At 51.0% G+C, this 27,341-nt stretch overlaps 2 protein-coding genes across 3 annotated transcripts; both read right to left on the bottom strand.

The window, feature by feature from the left end:
* Positions 1-1,013: 1,013 nt before the first annotated feature.
* Positions 1,014-20,512, bottom strand: HOXB1 (homeobox B1). 2 transcript variants are annotated; one of them, XM_080369510.1, is made up of 3 exons: positions 20,203-20,512; positions 11,695-19,837; positions 1,014-10,979 (listed from the first exon to the last, which is right to left on the bottom strand). In XM_080369510.1, the coding sequence occupies exons 2-3, from the start codon at positions 12,299-12,301 to the stop codon at positions 10,654-10,656; spliced, it is 933 nt and encodes a 310-aa protein (XP_080225636.1). In that variant the 5' UTR covers positions 12,302-19,837; positions 20,203-20,512; the 3' UTR covers positions 1,014-10,653. The 2 variants fall into 2 exon arrangements, with proteins under 2 accessions (XP_080225636.1, XP_080225635.1); XM_080369509.1 differs by having other exon boundaries at positions 11,695-20,512.
* A 524-nt stretch (positions 20,513-21,036) lies between these two features.
* Positions 21,037-27,271, bottom strand: HOXB2 (homeobox B2). Its single transcript, XM_080369493.1, has 2 exons — positions 23,432-27,271; positions 21,037-22,248 (listed from the first exon to the last, which is right to left on the bottom strand). The coding sequence occupies exons 1-2, from the start codon at positions 23,823-23,825 to the stop codon at positions 21,629-21,631; spliced, it is 1,014 nt and encodes a 337-aa protein (XP_080225619.1). The 5' UTR covers positions 23,826-27,271; the 3' UTR covers positions 21,037-21,628.
* Between the last annotated feature and the right edge of the window lie 70 nt (positions 27,272-27,341).

Genomic DNA, 27,341 nt, shown 5'->3' with positions numbered 1-27,341 from the left:
AGCACACCTTTACTTGTGAAAGTTCAGGTGAAATTGGGATAAAAGTTGGAAAGGATGAGGGCTATAAGTATGTTTAAAATGTTATCTGTTCTTTCTCAAACATGTCTTTCTAGCTCAGGTATTTACATGCTGATAACCTTTTGGTCCCAATGGTGCTAGAGACTCCGTGCCTTGTATTTCAAAACTGATAAGAAATTGAAAGATGTGGAGCCTCCAAGAAATATTTATGAAAAACAATCCTACTCCTTTTCCCCGACTTCCTTGGGTTATTGTGTGGCTTGAAACACTGAATTTCTGGAAATTATTTACTGTAGGAAATCTTTTGTCCCAAAGAACATAGAATGGAGATATAACTTTGAGGACTGATGGAGAAGGGGAGACATAACTGCTTTTGTTATTCAAAGGTTTGGCCTTTGTTCTCCCTTTGATCTGCCACTCTCATAGATTCCTTCCTATCAGCAGATCAAGGAGAATTTTTATCTTTCTGAGAGCGTTTTGCATGTGGGCTGTTATTTTTTATTAAAATGCTTTTGCAGTAATATCAGAAGTTTTGCAACCATCTCTGTCTGTTTTGTTTTGTAGGAACTGAACAGACAAAAAAACTGCATGTTTTTAATGTTTTAAATAAACTAGTGAGTAAATGTCTTTGGAATGCCTCTCTCCACCACCCTTTTTATGCAGTAATGTGGCCACACCACAGAAGATTTAGCAAAAAAAGTAGAACTTTAGCAGTGTTGGACATATCTGAGAGGAGGAAATCAGGGGAAGCTCCTGCTACTGCTTGGCTTTCACCGAGCTGGTAGATATTGAGAATAAACTTTCTCTGATGATATACAAAATTAATTCAGCAGATCTAAAGACAAGCAGAAGTGTAGGTTTGCTATGAAAAAATAAACAAACAAATAAGCAAAACCCATTGCAAGTGATACTGTCTAGCACAGACTAGAGATCAAGTGAATTACTGGTGCTGAATTCCTATTCCTCAAGATCAGGAAGGGAAGGAACCTTGGCAGGGTGAAACTTCCCCTTGCCATTCCCACCTTATGAATAAACACAAGGGTTCATTCTCCCAGGCCTTCTCACGGGCACCTTCCACAAGCTCTCCATTTAGTGGACAAGAACAAGGAAACAAGGGGATACGCAGCTCTGAATTTACTGGCAGAAAGACCAGCAGTTTCAACTTGATGCTGTTGACCTCTGAACACCGTGTTAAGTTTTTATGTTCAAGTAGGTGGTACAAGGCCAATTTTATGAATTGAGTTTTAAACTTGTACAACGGTCTTCAGAAGAAACAAAATTTAGACTGTCAAGCTGTTGAAATGATGCAGATACTGACCTGAAGTACTCTGATCTTGCAGACACAGAGCCCAAAAAGCACTAAGATACTTTGCGTGCATCAAATGCATTTAGTGACATGTATCCTCTTCTTGTACTTCCATGAATATTTCTTCTCACTGAGAGATGTTGACCACCAAAGACAGTTAATACAATGTGCTTCATCTGGAATACAGTCCAGCACAGCAGGGTACTGAGGCCTTGGCACAGAGACAGTTAAGCAAGCCAGATGAGGTTCCAGTCATACCTTTCATAGCCAAGACTGTGCAATTGATTTATGTCCAGTGCTGATGATGACAGAAAAGTGCAGGCTAGTTAAAACAGAGCTCTGGGTGTATTTCATGTATGACTGGACAAAGCTTAAGACAGCAGGTCAAAGACATTGCAAAAATTCAGGTCTTTATTAAATACCCACATCTGCCTCTCACTGGAAGGCTGCAGAGGGTGTCATCCTCACAAGCTTGGCACTGCCTGCAACCTGCAGATTCCTGCCCTTGGGCTCTGTCCGTTCTGTACAGCACCAGCCAGCTGACCTCAGGCTGCCTTCATCGGCTGCTCAGACGGACCTTGCTCCACCTGGCCTCAGGGAGTGCTCAGAGCACCCTTCCTGCATGCTTGCTTCCAGCACCAGTGTGACCACAGGCAGCTGGGAATCGGTCACCTCTGCTGCATCCTCAGGAACAGTTGAACGGGCTTGGGCCAACATACCTGAGGATTGTCATTCCCCTCCCAGCTGCAGGAGTTACAGCAAAGGGCAGAAGCCACTTAGGACAGCCCAGCCAGTGCAGTGCCTCTGATGTCTTTGACCGCAAGGTGCACAAAGCAGAAAGTGTCTCCCCTTCACAGCACTGAGCAAAGAGAGAGCCTCACTCTCCTGGGAAATAGCGTGTACAGTACAAAACCTTATCCCAGTCTTCCCCTGCCTTCCTTCTCTTATTATCTTGAGAGAAAAGAAAGATCTTGTGTTTGGATTGTATTATTTCTGGGCTTTTGATAGACCAGCAGAAACAATATTAAATGCACAAAGAATGCCTGCTGATTTTGATGGCACTATCAATTTCCTCTCCAGCATGGAGGAGAGGCAGGGTATGGGTCAAGGGAAAAAAGATTTACTTTTTCTTGATACACAGCCTTGGCAACACAGTTGTGAATGTACCGAATTTGTAATAAGCTGTTCAAAAAAAGCTCCCCTAGAAGACTTTATAACTTTGTAGGAAACCAGCCTCCATAATCAAGTCTTACAACATAGCTTGCTACTTCATAAATTTGAAATAAATCATAAAAAGGGCATATTAAAATAATTTGTATCAGTAGGGACTGATTTAAAGCCCAGCTCCTCATCCATCAATGAGATGCTTTCATTTGCTAGCATATTCCTCCAAACTGCAGGAAAACCTTCGCCAAATCCATTAATAATAAAGAGAAGAGAGCCTTCACAGAGCAAATGGACAAAGGGAAAGTGGGGAATGATTCTTATAAACTTATTTTTCTTTACAAGATCCCCTTCAAAAATAATTATGGGAAGTAAATGCTGCCACGACTTTTGATCTTCGATTGAAGAATAATTTAGGATAATTTTTAATGTATGAAAATAACTTTTTTCTTTTTTTTGCCATTCAGCTCAGAGGGGGTAAAACATTAAAGGGGAGAGTAGCTGGGGGGGGGGGGGGTGTGCAGTAACCCCGTCTGTTTCACTGGGGGAAGTCTAGCGAGGAAATGATTTATGCTTCGGGAACTGCTAAAGACGTGGCTACGGGTGATGCACAAGGAAGGAGTCCCACTTTCTCCCCCGCTTCTCTCATCCTTTGGGCTGAGGCGCGGTGGATCCCTGCGGCTGCCCGGGGCAGAGCCCCGTCCCGGCGGGGCGAGCGGGGCGGGGACCGGGCGGGCCGGGGCCGCCGGAGCGGCGTGTCCCGGTGCCGAGGGAACCCCGGCTTCCCGGGACTCCTCCGCGGGGTCTCCTGCAGGCTGCAGCAACGCTGCCAGGAGCTTAACCCGTCCCTCCGATGAGCGCCGTGCTCAGGAGCATCGCTCGGAAAAACATTTTCCTCGCACACGCTGGAGCGTTTTATCAGGAAGCCTCAGCATCGCCTTCGAAATATGAGAGCCTTAAAAAATCTCCTGTATTTTCTTCACTCTGTCAATCGGCATTTAAATGTGAACTATCTCGAATCCTTCCGTAGGAAACACAATTAAAGTGTCATTAAGAAAGCATTTTTCTCGTATCCTTTTCTATAATAAAATAGTTAGCCTGCGTGTTTCCGCACTGTATAGCATGCTGAAACCCAGAGTCAATCCGTGGCCATTTGACACCCTAATTGATGCAAAAGGAATTCAAATCGGGAACTGGATTTCAAGTATTGCTCCTTGTCATGCCAGCAATGCCGATATTTTCGGGTGTGTCACGTTCAGAGTAACTTACAGGGAAAATATACTTTGTAGTAGTGACTAAACAAAATAAACCAACCTTCCTTTCTCCCTGACACATTAATAATATAACCGAGGTAAAAAGCCACTTCTTTATTTGAGGGAAAATGTTCTCACCTAAATTACGGAAATTCTTTGGGAAAGGCTTTTTTGTTGGTGGTTTTGATCTTTTAGCTTGGTGAGAACAAGGGATTCTTTGAACTCTTAGCAAAAGTTAGGGAGGCTTTGTTTTTGGACAAGAAACAGTTTGCTTTACCGTCTTTTTGCAGTGCCAGTTTCTCTATTTGAAATAAGCGGCATTTTGTTTTCTCTCCGGTAACGCTGTTTTCTTGCTGTTTGCCCCTGTGTAGCTCCGTGCCTTGCTGTCTCAAGCAAAAAGATTGTGAACAAAAAACTCGGGGGACTCCAAGGACCCACTGCTGAGCTGGGAGAGGGAAATGCAAAGAAAATTATTCGGGCAGAGCTGATGAATGAAGGAAGAAATTAAACAGAGGTAAGATTTCCAAGAGGTAATATTTCCCTGAACTCCCGCGGGAAGGACCAGGAGAATCGTATGATAGACCCCACCCTCCCCTTTTTTTTTCTTTCCTGCACCAAAACGCTTGTGTTTTGACACCTCACAGGTTGTTTAATCAACAAGGACTGTGATAACCTCCAGAATTTTATAGCCATTAACAAATCCGTTAAACCTTATCGGATTAGCTTTATGGCCATTAAAATGGAGTTCACCTTCCTCGTGTCTGATTTTAAGAGATACCTCACTCATGGTTGTTTGGCAATCCTGTGTGAAAAGGCTGTAGACTCGCAACATAGACCTCACATACCCCTTGTTCTGAGACGCTCTGTCAAGGTATTACAAGGGTGCAAATACTCCGTAAGGCTGTAGATCCTCAAACAGAAATTCTTGCCACGGGCTGGGGGGACAAACGGAGCCCTCCCCGGGACCCTTTAGCTCTCAGGTAGGAGTTCCTACCTCAGGCCCTGATCCCAGACCCTCTGGAAAATTGCACAGGCTTTTTGCCAAGCCCCAGGGCAGACAGCAGCTGCCAAAATGTAGTCTCCCCTCCTTTACTAGAGACCCAGTGCCCTGGAAAGGAGCAGATTCGGTTCCCACCATATCCCTGAGACATCTCAGGTCTCCAGGACCGTCCCCCGCCAACCCTTGTTCCCTCAATCACCTCACAGGGTCGGCCACGGAGCTGCCCTAGGTGTCGACCCAGTTGCTACCTCCTTCAGAGCCGCTTTGGATTTACTTGTGGTCTGGCTTCTTTCTTTGTAATGGAAGCATGTACGGTTATGCAATAAGCCCCACTGCAATATTTTTGGGTTGCATCGAATTTTGATTTGCTCCTCTGATGAAAGCCTTTCAGAAAAGTCTTTTATCATTGTTGCTGAAGCAGATTTCAGTTTGCTGTTACCTAATGCCATCTCCCTTGTCATGGTTTCAGTTAGAAAAAAAATCGGCCTTCACTCGTTTTAGGTTTTAATCCCTTGTTGTTAGATATACTTTTACGTATAAAAATATAGGTGTACATAATAGACAATATGCAATATATATGTATTCACTTTCTACTTTATACATAAGAATTCTATACTTTATATAAATGCATTTTAGAAATACATTTTATATATACGAAGAACTTCTCCCCTGCTGCAGTTGTTATGGTTGTACTGAGTCTGCAGGATTGTACCTTGTCACACAGGCCCCCTGGGCAGAGTAAACGTCCATGAACTATCCACCCTCCCAGAAGGGCTGACCTGTGCTCTCTGCACTGAAAAGCAGCTCCCCTTTCTTGGTGTGTCCGACCTGGCCCAGTGCTTTTTCTTTTTTAACCCCAAATAATTTTTCAAAGCAGTCTCCTGACTGGGAGTGCTGAGTGCTGGCCTTCGTGAGGGCTGGCTAGGATGCAGAGACCCAGGCTTGACCCCAGCTCTGGTCCTCAGGCCAAGCTGGGCCCATCTTTGGGTGAATTCATTTCAGGCTGAACTTTGTGTGAACCTGGGCCTGAGGGGAAGGGAACCCGACAGAGCAAGGCTGACGGAGGCAAGTTCTGAGCAAACCCATCAGCCTGAGTAAATATTGAACAAGTCCATGTGAAGGCTGGGGTTGAAATGGAGCTGTCAGACCAGTGTAAACTGAAAGGATAGGTGAGGCCTCTGAAGAGCAAGGAAACATTTTGTACGCTTACTTCTGCAATTGTTCCTTCCACCCGAGCCCTTTGCCCCAGACCTCATTTCACCTGCCTGAGAGGCTAAAGCAACCCTGAAACTGAACAGTGCTGAAATATCTGTGTTGGTGGAAGCAAACGGCTGAGGGGCAGAGGGGTGAGAAAGGGGACGGCACAGTGGGGTGGCCCCTTCAGTCTAATGATCCAAGAGTGTTACAGCTGGGCTAGGACATGAGATAGTAGATTGGAGGTCCTTGACTTAAATCCAAGTGACCTATGCAGCATCAACCCTGAAAAATAAATATACTATATATTTGATATACCTTGAAATACGTTGTCTATAAATACATATGATCCATATAGACACATATATGCCCAGCTCCCAGGATCTAGCCCAACTGTGCTGCTGGGGCTGTGGGGCAGGGGAAGTCCCCAGGGATGGAGAAAGGCTGTTGGGTGTGCAAGCTCTGCTGCCCAGCTGGCATCTGAGAGCAGCTGCACTCACCCAAGGCTTCACACAGCCACAGGTCTTTTGGCTGGTTCTCCAGGGATTTTAGTGACACCTAAAAAAATGTGCATGTCAAAATGTTGAGAAAACTTAGCAGGCATGACAACCCCTCCTGGTTTGCCTGATCCAGGGTGTATCAAAACCCTTGGCAATGTTAGCGGGTAAGCAGGTGCATGGGCACCTTGCTGTCTTGGTGCCACTCGCAGAAGATGGATCAAACTGTTTCCATTCTGGCTTGCTCCCTGTGTGATGAAAACGTTGCACCCTTGTCCTGCTCTGGTTTTGCCGAGAGCTGGGGACAGGGTTGCTCCTGCCTAATTTTTCTGTGTGAAACAAGTTTGGAGAAACCCAGAAGGCTTCCTCCCCTCTTCTCCTCCACTTCAAGACATCAAAGGCTTTTAGGCGTGAGCAATAGCCCAACCCCACCGCAGTGCGGTCACTGAGGGGGAGGTTTTGCCCCCAGCCAGAGCCCCAGAAATGCTTCACACCTTCAGTGCAAAAAGACTCCAGGAGCAGAGCTAATAGCAGCCAGCAAAGTGGAGTTGAAAGTAAGGAAGTCTTCAGGGTATTATTATTATTTTTTTAAAATAGAATGTCCTCTTCCGAGATCAAAAGGGCCTCACATTGTGAGAACAAATGCTTTAGGGAGAGGAGAAACATTTCACACCAAGGGGTAAGGAACAGATGGCCCTGGAGTAGCTGCCACGCCAGGCCAGAGCACTGGGCGTGCTCCTCAGGTCCCTGCTCTGGGAGCAGAGCCAGAGCAGAGGGACTCTCAGCATCCCTTCCCCATCCCCTCCTCCTACTCCAACACGGGAACTGCCATTAATAATTTACACAGTTACATTTCTTTAACTGGGAATTTCCCCTTCCTTTGGGATATTAAAAGAATAAATCTCCGTTAAGACGTGGCTTTGTGTGTGAGTGTACAGGGGGACTTGGCCAATTTTCCTGCTCATGAAAAATGCAATACCAGGGACCCACGGACAGGCACACATGGAGATATGGGAATATACCGGGTTATAAATAGCCACATCGTTGTGTATCATTTATATAAAACAAAGGAATGTGTGTAGACCTCATATTTGTGGTAAAGCCCAACTATGGCTTAAGTCTCGATAAGGAGTTACGCACGCAGGTCTGTGGAGACTCATGTGTGCCTCTTTCTGTGTAGTCTATGCCGATGTGCTGTGGTAAGGAGCGTGCATTAGTGTACCATATGGATACATATAGGTACCTTTGTGGGTACTGAAGTACCAGTGCCCACTCTTTATTTCCGGCTCTGGGTGTGGGGCAGACACGAGTGTCCCTCCCTGCCTTGCAGGAGCATCTGTCACCAGCCGAGGGACCCCCAGCCGCGGGTGTCCTGGCATGGCCTTTCCAGCCGGCTTCTGCTTCACAGCAGTGGGTTTCGGGCTCTTGAGACAAAAGGTAGCGTGAGAAACTTGGAGGGAGAACAGGGGAAAAAAGAGAGTAGCTGTGTGCGGTGATCGTTGTTAGAGAAACCCGGCCTGGCAGCGAGGGGGGCAAAGGGAATGGGGTGAGGGGGATCCCAGGGGGTGTTACATATGTAAGGACGCATCAGCACCGGCTCTTCGGACTCTTCCGGAGAGTCCCTTTGAGTTTCAAATGGGAGCTGGGGGCCTTTGTTGTGGCCGACACACTGACACATCCGTACCCTCTTTTTTGTCCCGGCCTTCCCGCTCCCCCCGGCCCTGGAGGGCCCTGCCGGCCGGGCGCTGCCCGCCTCACCTGGGGTGAGCGGGGCGCAGGGCCCGCAGGAGACCCAGCGGAAAAAAACCCTGTTTCGATGAGAGCTTAAATCGCACAGGTTCCACAAAACCTTCAATCACATGGATTCAACCAATAGGTTAAACCGAACTCACTCACACTCCACAGGTTATAAAGTCAATCTGGCTGCTTGTGCTTTTTTTCCCCCCTCCTCTCCTGATGTTTTGCAAACAGCTGGTGTAAGAAAATCCTCTTTTCACCTTTTCCCCCCTCTTTTTTTTTTCTTTTTTTGCCCTTATCTCTGAGCTAATTGGACACTCAAAAATCTTCTCTTTCGAGCAAGAGAGGTGTATTATATGGGGGAAGATCGTATCGCCAGGGCAGAGGGATGCTTTGTCGCCCAGGGACCCCGGAGGAGCCGGGCCGGGGTCGGGCAGCGCTGCGGGCGGGGGGGCCGGGCTCGGCGGCAGCTGCAGCAGGTACTTTGCTCATTCCTCGCCCCACTCCCGCCCCCACCGAAAAAGGTTTGCAAATTTGACGAAGCCAGAACAATAGTTTCTCCTGGCAGCTCCTCTGTTTACTTGTTTAGAAATCCCAGAGGCGTTTCGAGGTAAAAAGGTCAGAGCTGTACCCGGGATCGCTGCCACCCCCCGCCCCGCCCGGCCCCGGGGCGGCTCTGCCCCGCCGCGCTGCGCTGCCGGTACCCGCGCCTGCCCGCGGGCCCCGGCCCGCTGCCCGCTGGTCTCGTGTGCGACTTGTGCTGTGGAAAACACCCTTTCAGGGCTTCCCTTCGGAAGCTGGAGGGAGGAAACCAAACTGACACTTCGTTTTGGTTTTGAGTTGGATCAACCTCACGGTACTAACTGTTCCGTATAAACGAGAAATTCTCTTTGCCCCCACTCCGCCCCCCAAGCCCGTTCCAGTTGATGTTGTTGCTTCAGTAATGCAGATCTGCTTCCGTGCCGGGATGCTAACCCTGAGGATAATGATGATTTTCTGTTCTCATCAGGCCTTGTTACACTGTGAAATAACCCCACGTGGGGAGCGCCGCGTTCCTATCCCGTCCCGTCCGGGCTACTCGATGTGAACGCCCCCGAAGCGGAGCCGAGCGCCGTGCCCGATCCTGCTGGTGCCGGGGGTGGGGGGGTGGGTGGGATCGTAGGGCACCCGCAGGAAGCAGGACCGGCCGGTGTGTTTGGGAGCTTTGGCAGCAGCCGGAGACCTTTCCTTCCTCTCCTCTTCCTCTCTCCGAGCCCGGGGTCCCCCCGCCCCGTGTCGCGCGTTTCCCTGGACAGGAGAGATTTCCATTTCGCTTAAAGTCTAGAGGACTTGCATGTGGAAAAAGTGAACTTTATTAGACTGAGGTAGTTTCATTTCGAGATACAGAGCACGAGGAAGGGAGTGGAAGGGAAATGGGAGATTCCGATTAAGAAACCGCTAGTTTTTCTCGATGACGTTTTTCCTTTTTAGAACAATCGTTAACAAAAGTTGCCTTGGTTTTCAGTTCATCCTACCCTAAAGTTTCTCGTGGGGAAGGGAAACAATTTAGCCATGGTTTACTAATGTTTTTATCGGACTCCGATAAGCCTAAGAGGGTGGGGGTACAAGGAACCGTGCTACTTCTCTCCAAGACTTCAGGCTATCGAGGAGACGTACAATAAATAGCAGCCAGTGCATCAGTGCTGGGGGGAGCCAAGCCCCGCGGCCCCCCCGCAGCCTTGTTCCTGTCCACCTTCACACTTCCTACGACAGTGACCGTTGCCCAAAATACCCCGGGGTCAGCCTTTGCCTCATCTCGTTTCCTCTGATAGCACAACCCTCCCTCCCCCAGAAGCAGTAACAGCCGTGGTCGCGGAGCGTGTGGAAAACCCTGTAAAGCAGTAATAGTGCAAAATGGTAGCAGAGGAGTTGCATTGTTTGCTTGGTGTCTGGGTCTCTGCGGAGGCCCTTAGCATCTTGGGTGCCTCAGATCTCATTCCAAGATATACATACAGTAAATAAAAAAGGAAACAAAAAAATACCCAAAACTTTTTTACAACCTCGCGGGGAGGAAAAATACTTTAAACGTAGGATTCTTGCAGGCAAAAGTCGTTGTGCACACTTTTTAAACGGGAGAGAACTAAATTCGTTTTAAAGTTTCTGTAGTTGAAAGTGCAGTTCCTATAGGGGAGGGAGAGGGGAGAGGGAGACACGTCCCTGAGACAAATGCCTATTGCTAAGGATATACGAGGACACGGCTGCTCCTTTGGAGTCCAGTGTTTTACAGAGGGTCTATAAATTAAGAGAGAAATGCAAGCGGGAGAATTGGTATCACACTGTGGAGACAGCCAGAGCAAGGGCGACTGCTCGGAGGCAAGTGTGGCCTTGTTTCCACGTGTGTGTGTGTATGGGGCTGTGCGTGGGAGGTGCGTGTGTGTCTGTCGGGGTCTGCAGGGAGCAGCTGCCCCCCGAGGGGCTCATCTCTGTGCCCTGCGCGGATGTGTTTCAGGAAGACACCGAGCTGGGAGAGGCCTCAGGTGAGGTGCAGTTGGACTGATCCGAGGCTTCACTAGCTTCCTTCGCAGACCTGGAGGCAGAAGCTGGGGCAAGACCTTCCTTTTCCCTCTTCTTCTGCTTCATCCGCCTGTTCTGGAACCAGATCTTGACCTGGGTTTCGTTGAGCTCCAGGGTAGCGGCGATCTCCACCCTCCGGGCCCGGGTGAGGTACTTGTTAAAGTGGAACTCCTTCTCCAGCTCTGTCAGCTGCTTGGTGGTGAAGTTGGTGCGGATGGTGTTGGGCTGGCCCACCAGTCCGTACTCCGACACTTTAGCTGTTAACGAGCAAACACCAACAGGCCAGGAGCAGCCAAAACAACTCCCTCGCTGGGACTGGGGAGCTGTGGGTGCGGGCTCACCCTTACTCCCCTACTCTCCTGAGTGCTTGGTCCCTCCATTGCCCAGAGCTTCGGGCTCCCTCCTGGACCCTCAGCTACCCTTGGCTGCCCAGCCCAGGGATACAACCCGGAGGGCCACACCAGCCCAGGCTCTGCAGGGCTGCCCCCTCTTCCCTTGCAACCATTTCCTCCAGTTCCCTGCAAACTGCCATGAGACCCGACCGTACGTGGGAAGGAGTGGAAAGGAAGGGTGATGATGGGGCGGGGGGGGGGGGGGGGGGGGAAGATTATGATTTAAGGAAGGTTGTAGAGAAGGAAGTTGAACAATAGGGGAGATGGAAGCCACGACTGTGGAAGAAGCAGGAAGCCTGGAGCGTTTCCTATTCCAATCGCATTGGGCCTGTGGGAAGCTGAGCTCAGGGACCCTCCATCAGACGTGTCTGGACAATCTCTAGCTGGTTTTTCCGCAGAGCTGAGCCAAAAACCCAAAGCAAACCACATCCCTGTTCCCCTGGAAGATGAGCCCAGCTACCTTGGGTACAAACCCCGGGGAAGGCAAACCTTTCCTGGCAGGGCTGGGGAACTGCCCTCCACCTCCCTCCTCCTCCTGATGGGGACCGTCCTCGCCAAGCTCTGCTCCCCCCAAACTCACCTGTCTTGGGCGGGTTCCTCTTCACTTTCATCCAGTCGAAGGTCTGCGTAGCGCTGGGGCACGGCTCGGAGGGGCACGCAGAGTCTTTGTCCTCGTTTAAAGAAGGCGAGAGGTTGCTGTAAACGCCGGGCAAGTAGCTGGGCTGCTCCTGCCCGTAAAGGTGCTGCTGCTGGTACTGCCCAGCGGCCGCCACTGCCCCGCAGTAGCTCTCTGCTAAGGGGCTGAGGCTGGATCCCGCGCTGGCGGAGTACCCGGCCGCCTGGAAGTACACCCCATCCGCGTCTTGCTGGCCGAGGTAGAGCTGGTGGTGCCCGTAGCTGGGGCTGCAGGCTTGGGCTGGGTACCCGGCGGCCGGGGCAGCGCCCGGGAAGGGGCTGGGGCGCCCGGAGGAGGGAGGGTGGTAGCCGGGGCTCTGCTGGGGGAGGTGGGCGGCCGTGGCCGCGCTCCCTCCCACGCCAAAGCGCCCGTCCCCGTTCAAAGTGTCACTGGCGGGGCTACCTGAGCACGAGGGGAAGGAAGGGGAGCTCTGCTCTAAGTGGTGGTAGGCGCCCGTCCCACGGTTACAAATTGCATACTCTAAGAAGGAGTTCATCCTAGTATTGTCCATCTGCCACTGATGGAGGAGGGTCAGCCTGTTTTGGGGGGGATTCCGCCTGCCCTACAACCTTTAGATAGTATGTCAAAGCTGTAAAACTTCCTTCCATGCATCGCTGGCCCTCCAACCCCGCAGCCTGCGGCGGGGCCGGGGTGGGGGCCGGGGGAGGCGGCCACGTGGTCTACCCCAGCCCAATGAGCGAGGGGCTCCTGAAGTTTGTCACATCTCTGAGCTCATCCATCAAGGCCCTGACATTTGCATGACAAAGGGGTTTCAATCAAACCCTGCCCATCAATCTGATAACAACACGAATACGTCAAAATCTTTCCTCAAAGACTTTAAAAGAGTGGAGGGAGGTGGGGTGCGGGGAGGTGGAGGGGAAGAATTAGAATTATCCACGACTGTTTTAAGTGCTAAAAAGGCCCCCAAGTTATGTGACTAGCCAATTCCAGCAGAACTTCTCCTTGCCCCAACTTAAAAAGGTTTTCCCCAGCCCTAGTTCCATGTGAGAAAAAAAAAGGCAGAGGGAAAAGAGATAGGGAGGTCTGACTGCTCCCCCAAGCACAAAAGGATGCTCTTGTCTTCATTTCGAAACTTTTCCCTTGAAAGTGGCTTGAACATACCTGGCATTTTCTGGGCTGAGGAGTCTAATAAAAGCTCCTAAGAAAAATACGCTCTATGTGTTTTAATTTTGCCACACCGGCTTTGTGTCTAGAGCCAGTGTGGGTAAAAGCAATGTAATTAAATCAATATTCTAATGAGGCGATGAAATAAAGTTAGGAAGACAGAATGTCTTTTGTTGGAGAAATACCATGCCCAGCTTAGCAATTAGAGGAATGGAATCAGAAATGATCCATGTATCTATCTGCATATCTTCCTATCCATCCACGCACCCGTGCACCTACACATTTGCTACTGAAAACAGGGAATGTTTTAAGGGCTTTAACCAATTCTGGGGCATTAAGCTCTGCTTTTCCATGGCAAACCTGGTTTGATCTTTGCTCAAATCTGGTGTCAGATGGAGCTTTCCCCTAGCAGAGTCCAGCTGATGAGTAGGTGGAAAGACACTGACTTCAGGTCAGCCACTCCACTGCTGGAGAATGGAAACATAGGTAGGCAACATTTATTTACTTGTTAGCAGAAGGGAGACAAGAGCACCCAACAATATGACGCCCACAGTCATTTGTTACTTGTCAGGATATTTACTGGTTATTCAGCTTTTAAGAAGAACCAGGAGGGCTCTTTTTTTTCTTTTTTTTTTTTTCCCTAGGCCAAAAGTTCACTTTGAAAGGCATAAACACATCCTTTGGTTGGTAGGTTTGGCTGATGCAACACGTTGGGGTAACATTTGTTAAGAAAGTGCAACACAGGCAGCCACGACATCAACCTTCCTCCCTCCTTTAAATCCTCCCCGAGAGAAAACGTGAGTTTTAGCCAATTACATCTCTCATCCTTTAGTAAAAAGAATAAGGAGAAAACTACTTCCAGAGCAGTGTGTCTATTTATTCATTTATTCTGCCGACTTTGCTGATGCTGAGGTATTCAAAAAGGAAATCTTTTAGGTTAGGAATGTTCTATGAAACTCTCTACCTCCTTTTCTGCATAAAACAACCGAAAGTGATTATAGAGATTCAAAGCAACTCTCATGTCATTCCCCTCGCAAGAGAAATCGGTTTCTAATTTGATTCCAGGAGTGCTTTTTATATTATGTTGCACTCGCGTTTAAATGAATGTATTATATTTAAACGATGCTTACAATAGATGATTTATGGGTGCAAAATGAAAAAAGAAAAGGATAGATGTTTATTTCATCCTTGAATCAATTGTTCCGTATTGTCTGATAATTTTCCACCGTGATCTCACTCCACTGTTACATTAAGGGGATGCTTTACGTCATTAAAATACAGCTGTCTTCTGGAGTTTCAGAATTAGCTCCGAGAGAGCTCACTGCTGTGGAGTTATGGAGGGAAAAGTTTTGCTGTGCATCTCCTTTCAGGGAAGGCTAAACCAAGCTTGGACCCGAGGCAGTTCTGAGATTAAAACAGTACCTCCTATAAATGGAAAAATCGGATGGGACGGGGTGCTAACTGTAGCCGTGAAATGCAGCCAGGATGCTGCCCCGAGCAGGGGACGGAATGCGGGCCCCGGGCTCCCGGGAGTCCCCCCACCCCCGGCCTTGGGGGAGAAGGGAGCTGCCGGTGGGGTTCGGGGTGGAACGCGGAGATGGAGCCGGGGAGGGGATGCGCGGAGCTGAACTCACTTTGGCAAAGGCTGGGTTTTGTCCCTCTGTGGAGGCAACTGTCAGATCGCGAAAGACGGGGTGTTGGAGCCGGTTTCCTCCCAGAGGGAGGCCGCTGCCGTCCCGCTCCTCCCGGACTCCGGGTGCTGCGGGCCGCTCGCCATCTGCTCCTCTCGGAGCCTGCTCGGGCCCCTCACTTCTTACCTGCTGCGGGAGCCCGGACACCAAAACCCGGGCAGCTCTTGGGGGACGGAAGGTGCCGGCTGCCCGCTCCCTGCCCGGGGCCGGCAGCCCCGGGGCTCCCCTGGTCCCCCCCTTCCCGGAGCTGCCGGGCGGACAACCCCGGGCGGGGCGAGAGGGGGAGCTGCTCTTCGGGCCACGCCGCCCCCAGCCCCGGCTCCGGCTTACTTCCCCAAAGTGGCACGACCTTCCCCAAAATGCATGGCTTGTGGCGACTGCGCGGTATTTTCGAAAGCCGCAGCGCTAACGCGCACGCAGACACACTGGGAATGGCTTTTCCAAACTTCCTCCTTAGCCCCTTGCCCTGGGTCAGAGATCAGATCACCGCTGTTATTTTTTCTGGGTTTAATTCCCCGTGTGGAGAAGGTGTGAGACCTAATTTCAGTACAGAACTTCATAACACGCAGGAGAAAGAAATACGAGATTATCGTTAACAACCAATCGCCGGGTGAGCCCAGTTCGATAACTGACACATATATTTCTTTAAAATCTCCTTTATGGGGAGCTGAGAGAGGGAAAGCGGTCAAAGAAAAGGTGTAAGTGGAGATTCTCAAATTATTAGAGCTGTGTCTTAACCCATCCCCACTCCCAACAGTTACTTAGCCTTTCATTATATTTATTATTTGATTTTCACTTATATATTGAGGGAGACAGTAGTTATTCTTATTCCTTATACCACAGACGGCACCGTTTTGGGGCGGCTGCTGTCTGTCACTCAACAGGATTGAAATTAAATATCTGGAGACGGATGAGGATAGAGGGTGAGCGGGGCATGTTTAGCTCTTTGATCCCTGGAAAAAGAAGCCGCGTTGCCCGGAGAGGGCCGGTTAGCCCTGGGAGGCAGCGGGCATCCCTTCCCCGCCTGCCGCAGGTGGCTCGCACGGCACCGAGGGCGCAGCGCCCCGCGCCGCTCTGCCCCCGCTCCCCGGCAGCAATGCGGGCCTGAAGCACATCAGGAGCTGCCGCCCCTAAACCTCAGGCTTCGCTTGATGGGCAGATAAGAAATGAGGAGGTCAGCAGCAACATAACATCGTTTTTTCGCGGAGCTGTTGGAGGCAGAGGACTTCTGATGCCCACCAAGGGCATCCCCTGTCCTTGGCCCCTATACCCACTCCGAGGCAGAGGGACTCGGCGTGACAAAACGAGGGGCAGCTCGCTGTCCCGGTGTGGAAACACCCCCACACCCCCTCCCCACTAAATGAGCAATATGGGGCTTTTGGCCCCCTGGGGAAAACCACGCCTTTTGTTCCAACCCGATGGAGACATCTTATTAAAATAAACCTTCGCCTGAGAGCAGTTTCTCCCTCTTCGTGGCATAAACCGGCTCTGCGGGGCTGGAGCCGGGGGGTGGGGGTGAGATTTCTCCCTTCCCCAAAAGACGATTTCTTTGCTTTCAAACAACTCCTGACACGGGGGATAGGGCCCTTCTCGAGGCAGTTTGTGGGTGCACCTCCTGTAAAAAATCTTCACCCCAGGAAGACCGAGGAGTTTTCCATGCAGGCGATACAGAAGGAATGAAGCATTTCCGAAGGCTCCGGAGTGCTCGGAGTCTTCAGATGCTTCGTTTTGGAGTTAAATATAACTCTCTGCGGAGAAAGTTTGTGTCGTGCGTAAGAAATGTCACTTCTGGCTCCTGGCGGGGTGATTTATAAGAAGCACTGCTGGCGCTGGGGGTGTTTGGCTGCAGACCTCGCTATCACCAAAAAGGACTTGTCCCTAGAAATTGTCAGAGAAATTTATAGCCCCGGCATGTGTCTTGGTTAGATCATCACCTGCTAAGCTATATTTGGGGCTAAAAACTGAAGAGGGAAAATAAAATAGTACATGGAAAAAATCTGCAGAGTTTGAGAGTCTAAAGAAATGCAGAAGGAATCCTTTTAACGAGTTACAAGAGCGGGCTATCTCCGCGCTGCAGAATAAATGCGCGACAATTAAGATAAGATACAATAATCCTTATCTGCCGCTCTCGAGAGCTGGGCGTGCGGAGCGGCGGGGACCGGCCGGGCTGGGGACCGGCACCGGCGCGATGTCGTGAGGGTCTCTGGGCGGGGACGGTCCACAGGTGGTCAGCATCCCCCAGAGAGGATGGGAGCCTTCTTAGCCAGGGAGAGGGACATGTTTGTTTTATGTTCTCTGGTTCCTGAGCAACACTTTGAGTGGAAGATTTGGGTGAGAAGTGCCTCTTTAGATTTTTTTTTTCCTTTTCAAGGTGGCACAAACCCCTCAAAACCCGCCTCCTCTTGCGCCAAAAGATCCAATTCCTCCTGCGATGGTTCTGAGGAGCTATAGCCGTGCGCCTTCTCATAGCGGGCAGACCCTACGGGACCCTCACCCCGGCTGAGCCCCGTCTAGGCGGCCCTCGCCTTCCCCCAGGACAGCTTGGCCACGCCGAGGGACCCCTGCCCGGGCCCGGCTGGCGTGGGCAGCTCTGGGGGGATGTGCAGGGCCGGGGCTGAGCCCGGGGGGGCCTAAAACCCCCTCGAGTTTCATTCAGATCCAGCTCCTGGCAGGCCTGACGGGGGCTAGCTCCACCTAAACCCGCCCTTTAATAAGTGCATGAATTTATTAACAGCTTCATCAGTGTTGCTAATATTAGTAGGTCAGCATTATTCATGTCAACCGGTGTTAGTTTAAAGAGCATCCCACTGGGGTTGAGGGCTAGATTCACCCTGCCTGACTGCAGCGATTCTTAAGGTAGTTTCTCCAGACCCGGCATTCTGTATTTTCCCCCTTCTATGTATATAAAGAGAAAAAAATCAACCAGCAAAGCCGGGATAAATGCGGGAGGTGCCAGAATGGCGAGCAGAAAAACGTCCCCTCTGCCAGCTCCTCCTTTGGTGGTGGTGGAGCATGTACTAAGCATATTAGCAGCATTCTTCAAGCTCTGGCCGTCGAGGACAGGGATGCGGCGAAGCGCTGGCAAGGGATGCTACAACTCGGCTGAGAAAACGGTCATTGAAGGAACACTCCCGGCACCTCCTTGCCACCGGCGGCTCCGGAGGAAGGTCGGAGTGATTCCCCAGGAGGAGTTAACTCTTCCCACCTCACACCTCAGAGGCTCGACCCCTGCCTCGCCGCCCGCCTTGCCTTCACAGAAGGTTTTCCGCCTTGAGCCTTCCCGGGGGCTCTAATGGGTTGGTTCAGCATCTTCAGGGCTTCGAGTAGCTCTTAGCAAACACATCCCCAGACTAGATCAGCACAAGATAAATATTACTTTAGCATCCCTACCGCACGTGCGAGCCTATCTCATTTGCATATTCCTAGGTTAATAATCGCGAGGCAATTGCAGTGTTTTGACAACGATCAAGAGCTGAATACGCTTAATATGCTTAATATATGCCCTCCAGTTGCACAGAACAGAAGGGCAGGGTTGCAAATACGCGTTCCCCATTTGTTTGACATTTTGAAGAAGGTAAAGAATGGCTGAACTAATGGTGAAATCTTACAGTCATTCAATAATTTAGATTTTATTGAATATTCCCCTTCTTTCCTCCGACATTTCAGTCTTGCTAATTAGGACAAATAAGAAGGGGCCTGCTGTTAGCAAGGATAATAACTGGCGAGGTTCCATTTATTAAGTCACTTTCCGTGGGTGTAGAATTGATCTGTGGCTGTGACTGGCATGCTTTCTAGACCTGCAGCAACTTTGAGAAGTCATTATGATCTGCAGAAGAGCCCTTGTTAGAGATCTGTATTGATAAGGTGTCAGGGTTTACGTTGGGGGGCTCGTGGAAACCCCTCCCCCGCCCCCATCCCACCTCGGTGCTTGCAGGAGGAGGCCGCCCGCTCCCAGCCCCCAGCAAGGGGGGACCCTGCAGAGGACCCTGTCCCTCTTGTCCCCTCCCCTCCGCCTCTCCCTTCCCCTCCTCCCTTCCCCACGGAAAGGGCGTGTGTGTTTGTGGAAATCCGCTGCGAGATCTATTTGTGCAAAGATCCATCTATGCGCACGTATTTTAAAGTTGAGTGGGGGAGCTGCCCTCTCTGGAAGAGCCACGGGGATCCGTGCAGATCCGTGATCCCGACCCAGAACGGGGAGCGGGCCGGGCCTACGGCCCCCGCCCCGCCAGCCCCGCGCTGCCGCCGCGGCCCGGGGCGCTCGGCGTGGGCCAGCCCCGACCATCTGATCCCCGCTCCCGCCGCCCCCGACGAGCCTGTATTCAGGCTGGCGAGGGGGAGGAGGCAAGAGGGGAAATATGTAAAGCACTGGAACAAATGGCGCTTTGATAGACAACGTCTGGCAGTGCCAACGCTGCCGCTGAGTATGTTCCAGAAGCTGGAGATATTAAATAAACTTAAAGATAATGAATAGCTTTCTGTGGTCCTTGGGCTGTGCCGGGACTTGCTTCCCCCCTGCATGGCTCTGGGATTTCCAGAGCGGACAGGGATCGGCGAGAGAGGGCAGCGAGATGGGGGGGGATGTGGCCCCCAGGCCGGGATGCGGAACGGCTCGTCCGCAGGCAGTGCGGGCTGGGCGCTAGCCTCTTCCTTTTATTTATGGGAAGGTGTTACGTAATGTTCACTGGCGTATTTTAATTGCAATCTACTTCGATTTTCAATATAAACCTACTCCTTCCTGGAGTGAGATTGCAGGAGGTTTGAAACCTCTGCTCGTTTCGTAGGGAAAGAGGCTGGTGACATTATTAAGAATGAAAAGGTAGCCGTAAAATCAACCCCCCTTTGTTTCAGCGGGAAGAGATAATCCAGATCTGCGAACAGCAATTTCGAAAACATCTGTCGAGGGCTTGCTTTATTCCATTTTATTTCTCTTTACAGCCCGAAGTAGAAAGCCAGCCCAGCTCGGATGCTCTTAATCCGAAATGAAATACCGGGCGGCCATGCGGAAGTTTCCCGGACTCGGCGCTTTCCCCGGGGGGGCTCCGGCGGACGATGACACCCCCCAGACACCCTCCAGGCACGGGGCAAGGCCGGCCCGGGGCTCCGCGGGAGGGGGCGGCAGCCTCCAGGAGTCCTCCCCAAGGCCAGTGCCCCTCCGGGCGCAGCTGGCTCCCTGCGGCGGCCCGCGGGCCGGGGGAGCCGGGAGGGTGGCCCGGCCTGCGCATTCCCCTGCCCTGAACGCAAAGAAAAGCAAGGCGGCTTGTCATGGCTGCTCCGCTCCTCTCCGCGGCTCCCCGCGCCATTTTAAGGCCGCCTCCGCGGGTGTCCCCCCCTCCCCTTCCCTGGCCGCTCTCCCCCTGCCCCTCGCCGTCCCTCCGGGCTCGCCTTTCCGCGTTACTTTCGCACAAACCCCGCTTGAACGCCTACCAAATTTCTGCCGTGTCTGAGGAAACACCAATGACTTAGCAAAGACGTAATATGATTTATTTTGGGTGTCACCGCGACTGATTCCTGCGCTGACCCCTTTTCATTCATAAGCCTCCCCACCCCCACTCCCGCCTCACCCTCCCTGATATATGAGTTTTGTATTTAAAATTACATGTTGCGAGAAAGCTTTCGTAAAGGGATCCGCCAGCCGGGACAGAGCAGCACAAATTGCCGTGGAAGGAGATCACAGATTTGCAAGGCCGAGGGGGTTCTGGTTTGCACTGCTAAAAAAGAAGAGAGGAAAAAAGAAAGGCCTCTTCCAGGCTAAGCTCTTACCCCTCTTTTTCTCTGTAACATTTATTTTTTGGCTAAAATGCCGGCACGCACCACCCTTCCAAGGTGGATTTTTTGCACTTACTCAAAATCCTGCCTTTCCGCCCCTTTTTTGTTTGTAGTCCGGGACGCTTGAAACACCACTAATTTCAATGTGGTACGTCTGTATTTTCTGCCACAAAGAGGAGAAGGAGAGGGCTGAAGGCAAGAAACAGGCTGCGGGAGAAGGGGGAGTCCCCGCGGGGGGCTGCGCGGCCCCGCCGCCCCCACCATGGGCCGTGGAATGTGCGGGGGCTCCGCGGAGCCCCTCCGAGCGCTGCCTTTGTGTTGCTTTCCATCCCTTTATCCGGCGACTTCCTTAAGGGAGGGTTTTTCAGTTACAAAAATATAACCGCCAATGTTAAAATTAGAAACAAATGTCCTGCTTTCATTTAGGAAAAAATAAAATAAATAAAGAGCACGCTCACGGAAAATGCGAACAGAACTGAACGCAGCAAATATTTCTGACTCCCGAAGCCTCCTGAAATGTTAGTTGGAAGCAATTTCTTTTGTCTCCTCTCTGCACACGAGGACATTATTAGGACATCATTACTGCAAAGCAGGAAAGAGGAAGGCGAATGGTTCAGGCAAAAAATTAGCACGTTTTCGAATGAAATGTGTAGCGACACATGTCTCTTGGTTTTATAAAGACATTTATTTACTCTATGAAAATAATGTACAATAAATAATTTGCCATTTACTATTAAAGGATTTGAATAAATAGTCTACATCTAAAACTTAAAAAGAGGAAGGAAAAATCCTCTGGTTTTTTTTAATTTAATTTTATTTTATTAAGAAATCTAAAAAGTCTCGTTCTGATTCCTGAGAAAGTCGCTCGAAGGATTTACAAATCATTTATTTCGGAGGGCTGACATCTCTGATGCGCGTGAGAACTATCGGGTGCTTTCTTTAAAATAAATACGGGAAAAAATATAACTATAATTAAATACCTGCATTTAGCAAAACTCGGGCTGTTCTTTCATGTGAGCCTTCTAGAATAAATATTGGGAGGGTGATTCGGGTCCCACAGTGTGAGGAGCTTTAGAAGAGGGTGTTGGAGGGGGAAGGATGGGGCGATCGAATGGGAGATGGCTTGGGTTTATTTTTGGGGGTGCCCCCCACCACCACCTTTTACAGACGACTGGGGGGAGCTGGCAGTGGCTCGGGACGGGGCTGGTGCGCCTGGAAGGGGCAGAAACGGCGAGGCGGGCGGGGAGCGGGGGTCGCTATTGAAAATTCAAGTGTTGCAAATCTATAGTACAAAGTGCGCTCGTAAAGAAGTCCAGGTCCTCCTCGGAGAAGTGGACGGGGCTCTCCAGGGAGCCTTGGAGGCCGGGAGAAAGCCCCTCCGAGAGCTGCAGGCAGGGCTCTGCCGAGAAGATGCTCAGCTCTGGCAACAAAGGCGAGTCCTGGCTCTCGGGGTAGGCACGGTCCGAGGGGCCCGAGCCGGCCGCCGCCCCGGCCGCTGCGAACAGCGGGCTCCCGGGCTCCCCGCCACCCGCCTCGGCGCTCCGGTAGGGCCCGCGGGGCTCCGGGGCCGGCCCGAGCGCGGGGCTCCCCTCGGCCTCCTCCGCCGGGTCGCTGCCCTCGTCCAGGCTGGGGTAGGCGAGGTCCCCGTCGGGGGGCTCTTTGTACTGGGTCTGCCTCTTGTGCTTCATCCGACGGTTCTGGAACCAGACCTTGACTTGCCGCTCGGTGAGGTCGAGCAGAGCCGCGATCTCCACCCGCCGGGGCCTGCAGAGGTATTTGTTGAAGTGAAATTCCTTCTCCAGCTCCAGCAGCTGCGTGTTGGTGTACGCGGTCCGGAGCCTCCTGGAGCCGCTGCTGTCTGCCAGCCCCTGGATGTCTTAAACACACAGAAAACCGCACGTTGCAAAGCGAGGGATGGGGGCAAGCGGAGGGTCCGGGTCCGTCCCCTCCCTGTTGCGGGCAGGGCAGAGCCGTGCCCCGCACTAACGAGCAGGGGTGGCTTGGGGGGGGGGGGGGGGGGGCGCTACGGGAGAAAATAAATGTTTAATTAAACTCTTCCCACTGTGGAAGAGGATTGGAAACCACTCTCCGGTCCCCTTGCCCCAAGGAGGAAGAACGGACTTTACTCCCTGGCCTCTCCCTTTAGAGACTTTCCTTTTCTGCCGCCTTCGTCGATAAAGGGGAATTTCGACCCATTCCTTCCTTTTCGGTTTGGTTTGGTGGTTTGTTTTTTCCCTTCTCCTTGTGCCAGTAGTTTGGGGACGGACGCTGCGGGGCTTTGATTTCATTATTCCCATATTACCTGGCCAATGAGCTCGGTTGTCCGCCCTTCTCCTGCCCGAGCATCTACCTGAACGGTGCCATCAAAATCCTGAAACAGTGCATTGTGCCTTGAACTCTTTGTCCCAGGGGAAGGAGGGTCCCTGGCCAGGGCTTCTGAGCTTCCCGGCCAAGGGGCTCCTAGAAGAGAAGCTATTGCTTTGTTGGGGGGCTGGGGGAGGATTTGGGGGGGGGTATATTTTTTATTTTGCAGTGGGGAGCGCCCACTCAGGAAATCCCGCCGTGCTGGATGCTGAGAGTCCAGCTCTGCCCCCGCGTTACCCACCCGTCTTTCTTCCCCCCCGCCACTCTTCTTTCGGGTTTTGTTGGTTTGGATATTATTTTTTTCCTCTTTTGTAGGCTGTTAAAAATTTCAGGCTGGGAGAGAAAATCAAGCAAATGGAGCGGCGTTTCAGCTGCCAGTTCCCCCGCTGGAGCTGATGAAGAGCCCTGCTGCCCCGGACCCCTCTCCCTCTTCGCTTTCGCAGAAGTTGCAGCAATTTGCTTTTTTATTTGCGGGTGGAGGAGGCAGGAGAAATCCCCCCCACCCCGCCCCGGCTGTGTACATTGCTGAGGTGTATTTTATTGCGTGACACAGTTTCGGGGGAGGTGCGGGGCAAAGTCTGTTTGGGGAGGGGGGGCTGGGGTAGGGCTGTTCTGGCGCGGGGGGGCGGAATTATTTATTATTCGGATCCTCTCCGATTTCAGCAAACACCCCCTCATCCCCTCATTATACGAACCTGCAGGAGATCCTGCGGCAGGGACCGGCACCGAGGAAGATGATGGGGGGGAAGAAGAGGAAGAAGAGGATGGAGCCTGGGTAGCTTTCTTGGACGATTTCTTCTCCTTCATCCAGGGGAATTCCGCTGCCAAGGGGCCGGGCTGTGCCGGAGGCTGGGGCTGGAGCTGGAGCAGGCCATGAGATGCTCTTTTTTGGCTCCTCGGTCTTGCCTGGCTGCTGGAACAAGGATTCAGGCTGAGGATGGTTTGCTCAAAAGGAGGAGGAATTAATGTCGAGTCCTTGATTGATGAAGTTTGAAATGTCTCCAGGACAGCGGGAAGAGACGTCAGGCACTCTGCGAGCGAAGGCTGGCTATTTATAAACCCGATCTCCCTCTCAAATTCAAAATTCATGGCTTTTCCAGGGCCCAGGGTTTAAAAAGCGGGAGGGGGGAGAGGGAGTAGGAGGGGGAGAGGGAAAGAAATCTGAGGGCCTCAGTTTTTATGGCAGTGATGATGATGGTTCTCGGGCTTTTTATAATTGTTATATTGCTGATAATACAGGCGTATGGGGACCTTGCTCTATTAAACTCGAGACTGGGGCGAAATTGCAGCCAATTCCTGGTCACGTGGGCAGCCCTGGCCAATAGCAGGCGGGGCCTGGTGCCAAACAGAAAGCATTATTTTCTTTAATTGATAAAAAAAAAAAAAAAAAAAAAGCGAGAGAAGATCCCCAGAAAAGCCCCCCCCCTGTCCGCGCCCCGCCGCCGCCGCCGCCATCCCTCCTCGGCCGGCCGCGGGCTGCCGGGCGGCTCTGCCTGCGCTGCCTGCGCTGCCTGCCCTGCCTACCCTGCCTGCTCTTCCTGCGCTGCCTGCCCTGCCTGCGCCGGGCAGCTCCCGACACCCTGGTTGAGAGTTTGTACCCCCGGGGCGGGGGAACCGGGCGTGGCAAAAGGGGCTTTGCCCCCCCGAGGTGCCCGTCGGCAGCCGGGGAAAGGCAGATCTGGATCCCGGGGCTGGCTGTGGGGGCCGGCGCTGCCCCGGTTTGTTTCCCTATCATGTACATAGATACATCTCTCTGTATCTCATAGGACTCGGAAAGCTGAAGCCAGCAGCAGTGTTTGGGCCGGAGGTTTGTGTCTGAGCCTGGTATGAGCACTTAGGAAGTCAAGTGAGCTTTCAAGTGAAGTCTAGTTAGACCGGCCTGATTTACCAAGTTAAATTACTTTTAAAGAAACCGAGTAATCCTTCTGCTTCTACAGCCAGATGTAATGGACCCTTTGCACTTTCCTTAAAGGCCGAACGTGTTTTAAAGTCATGGATATCTCTGAAATCACATTTCTTCCTTCCCATCTTTTTTTCCCACCGCCAATAAACAATGCCACTTCCAGAGTTTACAAAATAAATAAATAAAATTAAAAGTCATTTCTCAGGAAGATTCACCACCACCATCCCCTTTTAAAGTGCTCGAGTCCACACAAACCTAAAAGAGAGAGAAACGATCAATCTTTTTCTCGAAAGACTTTTGACAGCTTGGCCTAACTCACTCAGCAAAGCAATCCGGGTTTTGCTAAAGTTACTTAAACCAAGGAAGATTTTTAAAAGTTGAATCAAGGGCCTGAATTCGGGAAGTCTAGAAAGTAAAAATTTAGGGGGAAAGCAAGAATAAGGTGCCTGCTGCAGAATGGCAATGTGGCTGGTTTGTAGCTTGTTTGTTCAAGCTCCATTTCTCCCATTTTGCAGCAGAGAGGGACTGGCAGGCTGCATTCACGCAGGCAGAAGCCTAGAAACTTTTGTCAGTTCAAGCATCTGTGTGGGTGGCAAGGGGTTCTGAGAAACACATAATAAATCTACAGCTTGAAGCCGAAGTGCAGTTTAGCAAAGAGGTGAAGAAAATAAAAAAGTGTTAAAAAACGCAGATCATTTCAAGGGTGAATTTCCCTAAATATTTCGTATCTGTGAAAGCGCTTATCGAAACCAGCATAAATCTACTGACTCAGCAGATCAGGGTGGATGGAAAAATTAATAGTTGGGTTTATTATCGATTTTTGCTGGTTTGAATTAAAGTGGCATTTTGGGGGCCTCAGGCTTTGTCATGAAGCTGCCAGTTCCTCCTTCCTGAGGGATGGTGCGGGTCACTAGGGAGCTGGGATGCAGCAACAGAGTTTGGGATGCAAAAAGAAACTCTTCCCAGACGCTCCCAACTGTTCTTGCTGCTTTTGCTAACACCAAATTTGCAAGGGGGAGGAAAAAAAAAGAAAAAAGAAGAAAGAAAAAAGAAGAGAACCTCTTGGGGAAAGAGGGATTTTTCCCACGCACCACACAGAGGCACAAGGGGGAAAAAATCTCCTTACTCAAGGGGAAAGGCATCGCCTTATACGAATAAATTCACAGGGTTAGTGAACGATAGAGAAATGCAATAATTATACAGCAAACCAGGGTCTGCTGCTTTAATGCAGTGGCACAAATTAAGATGTGGAGGTGAAGAGTTGTAGGAGAGGGAGCGCATCGAGAAACTGAGAGGTCTCATGTTCTGAGCCTCGGAATTGGCTTCTTTTTCCCGATATTAACTAGTTCCTGGGAATCCCTGACACAAACCCCAGCAACATGGCGACCAGGATGCGAGACAGAAAAATATGAGTGGGGGGGAAGCCAACAACAGACCCAAGCCCGACCCAAGCTCTTGTTCTTTGAGCCGATCCCAATCAGACCCTGCACGCTTTTATGCTTTTAAATTATAGTATCCCTGAATGGTAAATTGCTCTCTGCATGGACGGGCGCCACCCAACCCTGATCCTGGGGAGAAAAACAAGCCCTGTCTCTCTGTTATACCGTTATTTATTATTGTGCGAAGGTTATAATTATTAACCTGGAACTTCATTTATTAAGAGACATCAGAGATAGAAAGGAGCACGAGATCATTTCTCATGTAAATCTTTCTCCACTAGACCTTTTTATATGTGTGGATTTATCCAGGCACCTATGGATGTCCCTGGCTGTGCACACAGGTGTATAAAATACAGACACACACACACACACACACATATACTCCCTGTTTCTACAGCCCAACCCTTTTTTCAGTACCTTTTACAGCCTTTTCACTCTTTTCTCCTGGCAGCAATCAAAATCCCCCTCTCCTTTCCTCTGGAGGGACCTTCCCCTCTTCACCAGCCACAGAAATGGAGCATTTCGAGCCTGACAAGCAGTTCACCCCCTTTCCAGAACCATAAAACTTTTATTGGCCCTCACTGCTTTAATATAAGTTTTCTTAGGGCTTTAGAGCATAAAAGGCAAATTATTCACGGTATTATCCCATCTGCTTTTGCTGCTGGCAAAGGGTTATTCCCCCTTTTGCTTGCACCGGGGATGTAACATTTGGCGGCGTCTTCTTCCCCCTTTTAAAAACAATTTTAGATGCGTCTGTTGGTCTGAGGGAGTGCAGGGGGGTTCGTGTGTTTGTGTGCATGTGTGTGCACATGCATGTCTGTACATGTGTGCACGTGTGTGCATGTGCGTGTATTTTGATAATAATTCATTATAACAAGTAATTTAATTTTCTTTACTTCTAAGGTCCCCACAACGGAAACTCCGGGCCTTTTTTCTTTTTCTTTTCTTTTCTTTTTTTTTTTTTTCCCTGTGATTAATCTTTTTCCTTTGTTTTCATTTGCGGCCCAATGGCAGCCCGGCCCCGGCGCCACGTGACCCCCCTTTGTGACCGCGGGCGCGGGCCGGGCCGCGCAGGGACTGCGCAGGGGCCGCGCAGGGACCGCGCAGGGGCCGGGCCGGCCACTCGTGTCTCCAGCCCGCGGGGTTCCACCCCAGAAGGGGGGGCAGGAGTGAATCCCGCCATCTGGACTCCACAGCATTTCCAGTGGCCCCTTTCCTGCCTTCTCATCTCTATTTTTCCATACACGTCCTTCATTTTTTCCT

This window comes from Falco punctatus, assembly GCF_963210335.1.
Source record: "Falco punctatus genome assembly, chromosome: 19".
In the NCBI taxonomy this organism is placed as follows: Eukaryota; Metazoa; Chordata; class Aves; order Falconiformes; family Falconidae; genus Falco; species Falco punctatus.
Note: the sequence above shows the minus strand (reverse complement) of the source record. Positions and strands in the feature narration are given on the sequence as shown.